We start from the raw sequence: 12,773 nt of genomic DNA, 5'->3' as shown, positions 1-12,773 counted from the left end.
TCAAATCAAGAGACAGAGTCTGTCCGATCTGAGTCCATTCTGCTTTATGGTTACATTAAAATCTACCAATAAATATCCCAAGCTGGAAACTTGACAGAAACTCTGTATAGAACAACTACGAACCATCTGGCAAGCTGAGAGGAGGGCTAATGAGGGTATCCAGCGTACATGGACCATTTGACGACATAACAGCAGGAAACCCAGGAACAAGACAGGCAAAGATTAACAGTTGTTCTTCGGCACAATTTGTCTGAAGAGCTTGCAGCCAGAGGAGGAACAATCTGATTCCTTCGCATCTTATCTAAAAAGGGTGGGTATAGAAAGCCACATTGTATGAAAAGACTAAGATAAATACTGTTGAGAAAATAAGAAATCACCTGAGCAACTTTATAAATAGCTTTATCTTAATTGGCTAAATTACCTTAAATGATAGGATATTTGAACTCAAAACAAAACCATCTCCTGTTCATTAAAAGAGATTAGTGCCGTGCCTTCCATTAGTCTATACCAACCTTTCTCAAATTTTTTACCATTAAGAAACCCCTGAACCATTTTTCAGGCTCTGAGAAACCTTAGAAGTGACGTTATCATGCAGTTGGGAAGCAGAGCTGTGGACATGCCCACCTGGGGCCTCTCCCCTTTCACCCCTCCAGGCCCATCATTGGCCATTTTGGGAAGGAGGGGTCAATATAACCATATGTAGTAATATCACTGATAAATATTTAACAAATTAAAAAAATATTTTTAATTAATTAACTTTTCAGGTGCTTCTCCCCAAACTCCATATGATACAAAAACAAATAGAAACAGAACATATTAACATGTCATTCCCATATGAGTTACTTGTTCCTCTAGCACAGCCTTTCTCAACCTTTCTACTATTGAGAAACTCCTGAAACATTCTTCAGGCTTTAAGAAACCCAGGAAGGGGCATCGTTCAGAATATAGTGGTGAAACATGGCTACGTACCCACCTACCTGTGTACGCACCTCACCTAAGTCCCTCCAGGAACCATCATTGGCCATTTTGGGAGAGGGTGGATGGATCAACATGACCATATATGGTCATATCACCCAATAAATGCTTAATAAATGTTATATATTAAAACAATTAATTCCCATCCATTCAGGAAATCCTTCCAGGGCTGTCAAGAAACCCCAGGGTTTCACAAAACTCTGTTCTAGGAGAATTGGTAGCTATTTTCACAATCTTCTTCCCTTAAAGCAGGGGTAGTCAAACTGCGGCCCTCCAGATGTCCATGGACTACAATTCCCATGAGCCCCTGCCAGCGAATATTGGTCAAGTCAACAGTGCACAATTACATCTGGTCAGCCTGAGGAGTCTATTGCATTTGTACTGTGACATTCCTTATGTTTATTATGATTCCATTTGGACAGTCTTCCAACCAGAGTTTGGAAAATCCTGAATGTGCCACAGCCACCTATACACCTTCTCCACCGTTTATAGGATGTGGGAATCCTAGTTTGCTGAGATGCCCTAACTGAGTGGCCTCTGGCTAGTGCCAGTTTCCAAACCATGAGATTGGTTGTTTTGCAATGCATGACACTGATGGTTAGCCCTAATCATACTCTGCCTGGTTTAAATATCATAGTGAACTGTGGCCACTGCAAACTAGAATGGAAGAGGCAATCCAAGCAGCAGAGAACATGTGAACCAGCTGCAAGCTCTTGGTCCTTGAAGGTTTGCCAAAATGAGTGGTAGCTTAACACAGTTCTAAACTGGTATGGTAGCTTAACAACACAGTTCTAAACAAAGTAACAGTGTTTGTATCCTAAACAGAGTTACACTGTTATAAACTTATTAACTTCAATAGATTTAGAAGGGTGTAACTTTAGGTACTCACTGACCTGGAGCCAGACATCCTGGAATGCGAAGTCCAATGGGCCTTAGGATGTCTGAGCAACAATAAAGCTAGTGGAGGTGACAGCATTCCAGTTGAACTATTCAAAATCTCAAAAGACGATGCAGTAACAGTGCTACACTCAATATGCCAGCAAATTTGGAAAACTCAACAGTGGCCACAGGATTGGAAAAGGTCAGTTTACATTCCAATCCCAAAGAAGGGCAATAATAAATAAATAAATAAGATAAATAAATGCCAAAGAATGTTCAAACTACTGCACTAATTTCTCAAACTAGCAAAGTTATGCTTAAAATCCTACAAGCTAGGCTCCAGCAATATGTGGACCAAGAACTTCCAGAAGTACAGGCAGGATTTCGAAGAGGCAGAGGAACTAGAGATCAAAATGCCAACATACACTGGATCTTTGAGAAAGCTAGGGAGTTCCAGAAGAACATTTACTTCTACTTCATTGACTATGCTAAAGACTTTGATTTTGTGGAGCACAACAAATTGTGGCAAGTTCTTAAAGAGATGGGAATACCAGAGCATCTTATCTATCTCTTGAGAAACCTATACACAGGTAAAGAAGCAACAGTGATAACTGGGCATGGAAACACTGATTGGTTCAAAATTGAGAAAGGAGTTCGGCAAGGCTATATACTGTCGCCTTGCCTATTTAACTTGTATGCGGAGCACATCATGAGAAAGGTGGGGTTAGATGAATCACAAATTGGGATCAAGATTGCAGGGAGAAATATCAACAACCTCAGATATGCAGATGATACCACTCTAATGGCAGAAAGCGAAGAGGAATTAAAGAGCCTCTTGATGCGGGTGAAGGAGGAGAGTACAAAAGTTGGCTTGAAACTGAACATCAAGAAAACGAAGATCATGGCATCCGGCCATCTTAATTTCTGGCAAATAGATGGGGAAGAAATGGAAGTAGTGACAGATTTTATTTTCCTGGGCTCCAAGATCACTGCAGATGGAGACTGCAGCAAAGAAATTAAAAGACACTTGCTCCTGGGGAGGAAAGCTATGGTAAAATCTAGACAGCATCCTGTCAACGTCTAGTCAAGGCTATGGACTTCCCAGTTGCAATGTATGGCTGTGAAAGTTGGACCATAAGGAAGGCCGAGCGTCAAAGAATTGAGGCTTTTGAACTCTGGTGCTGGAGAAGACTCTTGCGAGTCCCTTGGACTGCAAGGTGAACAAACCTGTCAGTTCTAGAGGAGATCAGCCCTGACTGCTCCTTAGAAGGCCAGATCCTGAAGATGAAACTCAAATACTTTGGCCACCTCATGAGAAGGAAGGACTCCCTGGAGAGGAGCCTAATGCTGGGAGCAATTGAGGGCAAAAGAAGGGGACGACAGAGAATGAGGTGGCTGGATGGAGTCACTGAAGCAGTAGGTGCAAACTTAAATGGACTTCGAGGAATGGTAGAGGACAGGAAGGCCTGGAGGATCATTGTCCATGGGGTCACGATGGGTTCACACTTCACATCTAACAACAACAAACTTTAGATGATACTGTTAATCTGCAAACTATTTTAACCACAAACAATAGATAAGTCTTCTACTAAAATTTTTATCACCCCATATTAAAGTCATAATGTTCCCTGAACATGTTGCACTCTGAATCCCAACAGATTCTTCTCTGCCCACTACAGTATATGTGTAGAATTGCCTTGGTACCACCGTGGTACCACCCTGGTGGTTTATGCAGGGCTTTGCAGCAATAGTGTCCAGCTTTACAAGGATATACTCTTGTTGAATCAGACCCTGGAATTTTAATATCTCTTTGCTCAAACAGGTTTATGTTGTTCTTTCTCTCTTCCGATGTCTGTTTCTCCAGGGCCATCCAGTCCAAACAATGCATTCCCTATATGTTCATTCTGGCATCTGTTGCCACAGTGATGTGTGCCTGCTAAAGGAAATGAATGCCTCAGCTCAGATTGTTCAACAGTCTCGACCACCTTGCTGAGTTCTTCAGGACTGATGTTAGGAAGAAGCTTTTGTGTCTCTTCTTTCTCATGTCTCTTTAGTATGGATTAGCATCCGTTACAGAATCCTTGTGTGGAATCGCACCCAAGGCACTAGGTTTATGGTTGCAATGAGAAAGCCCAGGAGTTGGGATGAGAAGATCATGCCCCCAAGTTTCTGCTCACAAGTGGAATTCACCGTTATTCTGCTTTCTGACTGTCTCTCGGCTGGTAAGAAAACCTTTGACCATTGGGTATTTATTCTGGCTCCCAGATGAACGAGATCCCTCATGAGGATCAGGCAACGCTGAAAATTCATCAGGAAACCATAGGATTGAAGCAACTGAATGGTATATGTTGGGTTGGGTTCTGCTAGTCTCAGGTTGTATGTTCTGATTAAGATGGCATTTAGTTAGGTGTATGTGTGTCGCTTTTAAGGCAATCGTGTTCTTTGTGAAAACACGCAGCAAAATTGACAAGCCATACAAAAGTGCCTTGTACTGCTAATGATGCTTGTTGAAGGCAAACTGCAGGAACTGTCTAGACCAGGGGTAGTCAAACTGCGGCCCTCCAGATGTCCATGGACTGCAATTCCCATGAGCCCCTGCCAGCATTTGCTGGCAGGGGCTCATGGGAATTGTAGTCCATGGACATCTGGAGGGCCGCAGTTTGACTATCCCTGGTCTAGACAGAAGGTGAATAGGCATGTGGAAGTATGCTTCCTTTAAATCCAGAGACATTAAGTAATCTCTCTCCTGTAAAACTTGAATTGTACGATGCAGCGTTTTTACTTCTGAACCCACAAGCTGTTTCTTTTAACTTCAATATCTTCCTCCATTCACCTGATTTTTGGAGGTGCTATGAATAAGACCAAATACACTGGTAGCTATTGCCTATGTGACATCCTGTACCTGTAATACTGTAATACTGGTGATGTTATATGATGTTATATTAAGACTACAACTGCAACCACTGAAGAAGCAATAGAATGCGGGATTGAATACCTGGGAACCCATTCTGGTTGTAAGATTATTTAGGATTTAATAAATCTCAAGAAGACACAAACTTTTGCCTATTGGTTTTGTTTGCTTTGGAGAATCATAGAGTTAAAAGGACCCATACAGGCCATCTAGTCCAACCCCCTGCTCAACGCAGGATCAGCCCTAAGCAACCTAAAACATCCAAGAAAAGTGTGTATCCAACCTTTGCTTGAAGACTGCCAGTGAGGGGGAGCTCACCACCTCCTTAGGCAACCTATTCCACTGCTGAACTACTCTGACTGTGAATTTTTTTTTCCTGATATCTAGCCTATATCGTTGTACTTGTAGTTTAAACCCATTACTGCGTGTCCTTTCCTCTGCAGCCAATGGGAACAGCATCCTGCCCTCCCCCAAATGACAACCTTCAAATACTTAAAGAGGGCTATCATGTCCCCTCTCAGCCTCCTTTTCTCCAGGCTGAACATTCCCAAGTCCCTCAACCTATCTTCATAGGGCTTGGTCCCTTGGCCCCAGATCATCCTCATCGCGCTCCTCTGTACCCTTTCAATTTTATCTACGTCCTCCTTGAAGTGAGGCCTCCAGAACTGCACACAGTACTCCAGGTGTGGTCTGACCAGTGCCGTATACAATGGGACTATGACATCTTGTGATTTTGATGTGATGCCCCTGTTGATACAGCCCAAAATGGCATTCGCCTTTTTTACCGCTGCATCACACTGCCTGCTCATGTTTAGTTTACAATTCACAAGTACCCCAAGGCCTCGTTCACACACAGTGTTACCTAGAAGCTTATCCCCCATCCAGTAGGTATGCTTTTCATTTTTCTGACCCAGATGCAGAACTTTACACTTATCTTTATTAAATTGCATCTTGTTCTCATTTGCCCATTTTTCCATTGTGTTCAGATCTCGTTGAACTCTGGCTCTATCTTCTGGAGTATTTGCCAGTCCTCCCAATTTGGTGTCATCTGCACATTTGATGAGTAGTCCTTCCACCCCCTCATCTAGATGATTAATAAATATGTTAAAAAGTACCGGACCGAGCACCGAGCCCTGAGGTACCCCGCTACTCACCTCTCTCCAGTCTGATGAAACACCATTGACAACAACTTTTTGAGTGCGGTTCTCTAACCAATTCCCTATCCACCTAGCTGTCTGAAAATCCAGATTGCAGTCCTTCAATTTATCCATCAGAACATCATTGGGTATCGGAAGTACGACTGAAGATGGCGCCGTAACATCTGGGCTTCTGTCCGGCTCTTAAGCCATGCTGCGGGTCAGGAGCAACCGCACCTGGCGGACCTGAGCAGATACGCAAATCTGCTCCCAGGTCGCCCCAGGAACTGGGAACGGCATCCTGAGGGTCCTACAGATCCGTGGAGAGGGAGAGAGACGAAGCTCTCTGGATCAACCGCGGCATGTGCTTAAGGTCATGATGGCGCTCTTGTCATAAATAACTTTCTAAGCCTGAAACGACCAGCTGACCCTACATTCTTCCCAGATCATCTTTTACTAGACTGACAGGAGCTGAAGTCTACAACAGTAAGGATTGAAAGCTTTCGGGTTTTTCCTTTTCTTTCCCCACAAGCTCTTCCCCCCCCCCCAACCAATTTACAAGTGAATTCCATCTTTCTTTGAGTGAGAGGCTCCCAGCTAATTATACCCACTAACCAAACAAAGAGAGAGCTTAAGAAAAAAGAGACTTTAAAGCTTTGCTGGAGAGAGTTCAGTGGGGGAAGCTGACTTGATATGGAGATCGACAAACTGATAATTTGGGATCGCTCGTGCTCCCGCGAGACCTCACGAGACTTTCTGTTTATACTTTGTGACTGCCTAGAACCATGGAAAAATTAACTAAGGCACAGCTTTTCCATTTGTTATGCGAAGGGAACTCAAAGATACTGAAAGCAGTCAATAAGGTGGAAAAGGAAATCCGAGGGACTAAGGGGGAGCTTTTGGACGGAGCCCACGGTCTGGAGAGAGCAGTTGAAGAGGACACAGCTCAGTCAACAATACAAACGAGAATTCAATGTCTGGAAGTTAATCAACAGGAGGGGGAGAGAGCTAGGGACGTAAAAATCCAAAGCACCTTGGAAGAACTTGGGAAAACAGATTTAAGGAAGGAAAGCACCGAAAACTTGGAAGTCTATTTAGAGCAGGAAGTTATTTGGATCAGCAAAATAAAAAGAGTCTATTCAAAGGCGACAGCACGCAAAAAGCTATCAGGAGATATCTCTGTGCGACCAGAGGAAGAAATCCAGATTGATAAAGTATACAGAGCCTACTTAAAGGCGACTGCAAGCAAGAATCAAGCAAGAGACTTCTTTGGCCCTGACAGAAGGACAATCAGAAATACTCTACTATGGAAAAAAACACAATTTCATTTTCTGCGACCACCTGAAGGATGTGTTGAACAGTGGAGCATTCTCCTGGTTTCCTGTGGGGAAGACAGCGGCAGTAACTCTTAGGACAGGACCAATATATGAAGGAAACTGACTTTATATCATCTAAGACAATAATAGAATATATTCTTATAATAGATTATACTCTTATATGTATCAACAATTACTCTGCTAAGAAAGATGGTAATAACTTCTAGATCAGGATCAATATGTGATGGGAACTGAATATGTATGCCAATATGTATACTAAAAGAAGATGACAAACTATACTTCATATGTTTAACAAGACAGCAGCAGTAACTCTTAGGTCAGGGCCAGTTTATGAAGGGACTGACCGTATATCACTTAAGATAATAATAGAATATATTCTTATAATAGATCATATTCTCATATGTATTAACAATAATTTTGCTAAGAAAAATTGTAAAAACTTCTAGATTAGGATTAATAGGTGATGGGAACTGAATATGTATGTTAAAAGAGGATGGCAAACCATATCAGCTGGTCGCTTTTTTCTCTTTACTTTTCTGTAAATGCTTCATATAATAATAAATAATAAAATTATAAAAAAAGAACATCATGGGGTATCTTATTAAAAGCTTTACTAAAATCCAAGTAAACAACATCAACTGAATTTCCACGATCCAGCAAACCTGTTACTTGCTCAAAAAAGGAAACCAGGTTGGTCTGACAGGACCTGCTGGAGACAAATCCATGCTGACTTCCTTGGACCAAATTGTCCTCCGGATGTTTGCAGATTGCTCCCTTTAAAATCTGCTCCATTATTTTACACACAACAGAGGTCAGACTCACTGGTCTGTAATTTCCCTGGTCATCCTTCCTCCCTTTTTTGAAGATCGGAATAACGTTTGCTCTCTTCCAGTCCACTGGGACATCTCCAGTCCTTAAAGAGGTCCCGAAGATGATGGACAAGGGTTCTGCAAGTTCTCCGGAAAGTTCTTTGAGCACTCTCAGGTGCATTTCATCTGGCCCAGGGGATTTGAACTCATTCAGTGCAGATAGATGCCTCTCAACAACCTCTCTGTCCATGTCAACCTGCCACCCAGACACTATCTCTTGGCTACTGCCATCTCTAGATGTGCCTAAACCCTTTGACCTGTGGGAAAAAACAGATGTAAAATAGGCGCTGAGCCTTTCTGCTTTCTCTGCATCCTCCATTAGAGTTTGTCCAGCCGCATCCAACAGTGGGCCTATTGCCTCCTTTACTTTACGTTTGCTCCTAACATAACTGAAAAATCTTTTCTTGTTACGGTGTGCTTCCCTGGCCAATCTTAGCTCATTCTCAGCTTTGGCCTTTCTGATGATTGATCTACAGTGCCTAGTAACCTGTAGGTACTCTTCTTTAGAGCTCTGTCTTTCCCTCCATTTCCTGAACATTTCCCTTTTCTTTCTTAGTTCCTCTTGAAGTTCTCTGTTCATCCAAATAGGCTTCTTAGAGCTCCTGCAATGTTTTCGTCTTTCTGGGATAGTCATTGATTGAGCAAGCAATAGCTCTTGTTTGAGTAGCGCCCACCCTTCACATGCTCCCTTCCCTTCCAGCATTCTCGTCCATGGTATGACACTCATCATGTCTGAGTTTATTAAAGTTTGCCCTATGAAAATCCAACATCCGCATCTGGCTACAAGCTTCCTTGCCTCCCCATCTCAAAAGGAATTCTATGAGGACATGGTCACTTCCACATCCTCTCGTTGGTCAGGTGGTCGGTAGCAGACATCAACCACCACGCTGTTTTCCCCTCGCTTATTTTCACCCAGATGCTTTCCACTATAGATATACTCTCCTTCACTAGAATTTCCTGACAGGTAAGCCCTTTCCTCACATATAGAGAAGCTGGTATGAAAGCTAGAAATGTTGAAAGAGTAAAGGAACTTCAAGCCAGTTTAGCAAGTCAATTTCTTTGAGGGAAAGAGAAGTCATCTGTCTGACTGAATTAAACTTCATATAGAGGATGCCCTAGAATCTGAAAGAGATGCCAGGAGGTAGAGTTGCTATGCCTCAGATCCCTGGAAATTTCTCAGCCTGGAATTGGCGTTTCATCCCTAGTCAATTCACTATGCGGAAAGGAAGAAAGGAATTCTGAGAGAAAGGCCTAAAGTATACACTGGACTTAAAACAGATGGTGAATTACTGCCAGAAGCAGGCAATCAAGAGCAATATAAGGAGCTCAGGTAGACCTTGGGAACAGCCAGACAGGGCTTCTATGTCATTTGTGAAACAGAAAACCTAACATGACAAATGCGACCAAGAAGCACTGGAAGGGAAATAGAGCGCTGAATTTCATGTGGATTTGAACTCTCCAATAATTCCTTTGCTGCAAGTTTTAAGTAAATAAAAAGCATTTTATGCATATGTAATCACAAAATAAAATACCTTAAGACAATTTCCAGTGTGCAAAAGTTTCTTCAAGACTGAACCTGAGGAGAGGAAAAACAGGTTATAACATTTCCAAATAATCTGAGGTATCCTCTATCAGCCAAAGTATACGTGGCCTTAAACCCACTAATAATAATAATAATAATAATAATAATAATAATAATAATTATTATTATTATTATTATTATTATTATTATTATTATTATTATTATTATTAGCTTAGCCATTATTATTATTATTATTAGCTTAGCCAAAAGCAGTCCCCTCAGAAATGCTTACAATCCATGCACAGTAGATGAAGCAGTGGCCCTTTTCTGAGTCAGACCACAGTCCACTGCCATGGGAACTCACATGCTGGAACAATGTTGATCGAAAACCATCTCTCCACATAGAAAACTATAAGTCAACCAGGAAGAAGCCAGACCAGTCAGTATGCAGGAGCTTTGCCATCATGTGAGCACCTCCCCAAGGAATGAAATGAGACAGCCCAGAAAGAGCTTCAGCTCCTCATCTGCCTTTTCAAAGAATGTTTATCGGAAGAATAGAGTAGAAACTGGTTACTGTGGGTTTTCTGAGCTGTGTCGGCCATGGTCTGGCATCCAGAAGAGAAAGGTTGGTTTTTATATCCCGCTTTTCACTACCCAAAGGAGTTTCAAAGCGCCTTCCCTTTCTTTCCCCACAGCAGGCAACCTGTGAGGTAGATGGGATTGAGAGCTCTGAGAACTGTGACTAGAAGAAGAAGAAGAGTTGGTTCTTATATGCCGCTTTTCCCTACCCGAAGGAGGCTCAAAGCGGCTTACAGTTGCCTTCCCATTCCTAGCCCAAGGTCTCCTAGCTGGATGCACATGGAGGAGTGGGAAATCAAATCCAGATTAGAAGCTGCTGATCTTAACCGCTACACCATGCTGGCTTTCTTCAGAGGTTGGACATGGCAAGATCTCTCCTTGCCAAAGTGTAGAGTGTATGAACAGTTGCTGGACATTTTATTTACTTATTGGGAAGGAGGGGTAATGCATCACCTTCCTGCTTTATAAATTTAATAATAAATAAAATAAGATACCTGGGAGTCTCTCAGGGGATGGACTGGGACTAGGAAGCACTTTTTCTGTGTTTGAGTGGAGTTCATTTGCATGTTCATTAGTCAAGATCTTCAACTGTCTTGTCTGATGAACTGTTGTGAAGTGTTTTTAGAATTCCATGGTTTTTTATTCTGGTGTTCTTAGGCTGGTAGCCAGGTTTATTGATTTTCAGACTCTTTTTTGTTGAAACTGTATTGGTGTTTGTGAATTTCAATGGCTTCCCTGTATAGTCTAACACAGGGATTTCCAATCAGAGGTTCGTGGATCCACAGGGGTCCACGGGAGCTCTGGAAGGGGTCCATGGCCTTTCCCCTCCTGCCTTAATGGACCCAACCACAGGTTAGGGAGCTGGCCACTTCCATCACCCCCTCTTCCCCTGAGCATGGGTTCTCTCATGGGTTTTGTGCCTGGGGGGGGGGGGTGAAGTCTGCATGCCTGCTCCTGGCTTAAACCATATCCTATCCCCCCCCAGGTCTCCTTGAGCATGCCTGTTAACAAGGGTTGCGATGTCACTTCCGGTAACATGTCACCTCCAGGGGGCATAGTAGGGAGACATGGTCAGCTGATATTACTTCTGGGGCTCCTCAAAGCCTGAAAAATTATTTCAGCGGCTCCTCCATGGTGAGAATGTTGAAAAAGGCTGGTCTAACATATTAACCACTGGTATTGTCCAGTATTTCAGCATAACTGTTCAGACACCACACAGTTTGGCACAAAGAGATTCCAATTTTGACATGTCTTACCTCTGAAGATACCACCCACAGTTACTAGTGAAACATCAAGGACTAAAACTACGAGACCAGAGCCATACAGCATGGAAAACTCACAACAACCAGTTGACTCCAGCTGTGAAAACCTTCAGTAATTGTATACAGTAGAAAATTTAATTTAAAGCCCTTGCCTCAAGCTGGTGAGGGGAACCAACCCAATGAACAATTAATTCCTTAATTCTGAGTTGTTAAAAATTATTCCATTAACAAATGAAAAGAACTATATCTCAAAGAACGTTTTAATACCTCTATCAAGTTTAGCAAAACTGATAAAAAGAAAGCAGAACAGCGGACAGTTTAATTTCATTAACACAAATTGGAATTTTCATATTGACTTAAATCAAAAGCAGAGCACATACTGAAATCAGTAATAAAAATGTGTATAGTAAATGGCTAGGCACTCAAGTTCTCTTACCTATACTGTGGAAATGCCACCGAAAGAAAACTCTTTCTGGTAGAAATTGTAATATTCTCTGCAGAAAACAGGATAAAACATTTTATATCAGATTAGCAGATAATATCCACTCAAAATCCTTACTTGATAAAAAAGATAAATTTCTAATTTGCTTTAGAAAGGGGGCAGGGTATCCTCTGTCAAAGTATTCACTTCTGCTTACAATCCATCTGTTGACCGGGGAAGATTACTTCTTCAATAGTATAAAAAGACTACCTGATTCCTTGTGGCATTTACAGTGCTATTCAAAGGTATCAGTTGTTTAACTACCATTGCTAAAGAAAATGTTCTAAATTGAGTAATCAATTCCCCAGATTGGAGAACTTATACTTTAAATAATTTGAAGTAAAACAAAGTTTGCACTGGCGGAAGAGAAAAAAGATATCTGACTCAAAGTAACCCAAAAGGGATCCTGTTCTATAAGTGAAAGGATTCCACTGTTTCTGTCAAAACTTAATGGGTCTTGGAAATTCGCAGGCCAAACAATCAATATCAACATCAAAATTTATATCCCCACACTTTCTAACCTCCCACGGGCTATCAAGATGGCTAATTAAAATATATATAAAGCATATTTTAACACCCCCCGCCAAAAAAACATAATTAAATCAATTAAAAACAGCAAAATAACATGCAAAGACACAAAAACAGCAATTGGAACATTGGTCAGGAAGGAGGGATCACTGACGGAACGGCAAAACAAAACACTGGTCCCTGATGGCAACAGAAATGGACAAACAAATCTCCCTAGGAAGAGAGTTCTAGATTCTTCGTAACAAATAACTGGTAACATGAATGAAGTACAAAGCTATTCTTAGCATCAAGACT

At 41.9% G+C, this 12,773-nt stretch overlaps 1 protein-coding gene across 5 annotated transcripts in view; it reads right to left on the bottom strand.

Annotated features, from left to right (window-relative positions):
* The window catches only part of RALGAPA2 (Ral GTPase activating protein catalytic subunit alpha 2), a 203,763-nt gene that overhangs the window by 171,587 nt on the left and 19,403 nt on the right, over window positions 1-12,773 (bottom strand). For all 5 annotated transcript variants that reach the window (XM_077309751.1, XM_077309750.1, XM_077309748.1 and 2 more), the window contains exons 4-6: window positions 11,907-11,964; window positions 9,640-9,683; window positions 124-301 (exon numbers count right to left, since the gene is read on the bottom strand). In XM_077309751.1, coding sequence (XP_077165866.1) covers window positions 124-301; window positions 9,640-9,683; window positions 11,907-11,964 — 280 coding nt within the window. The remainder of the gene's footprint in view (window positions 1-123; window positions 302-9,639; window positions 9,684-11,906; window positions 11,965-12,773) is intronic.

This window comes from Paroedura picta, chromosome 14, assembly GCF_049243985.1.
Source record: "Paroedura picta isolate Pp20150507F chromosome 14, Ppicta_v3.0, whole genome shotgun sequence".
In the NCBI taxonomy this organism is placed as follows: Eukaryota; Metazoa; Chordata; class Lepidosauria; order Squamata; family Gekkonidae; genus Paroedura; species Paroedura picta.
Note: the sequence above shows the minus strand (reverse complement) of the source record. Positions and strands in the feature narration are given on the sequence as shown.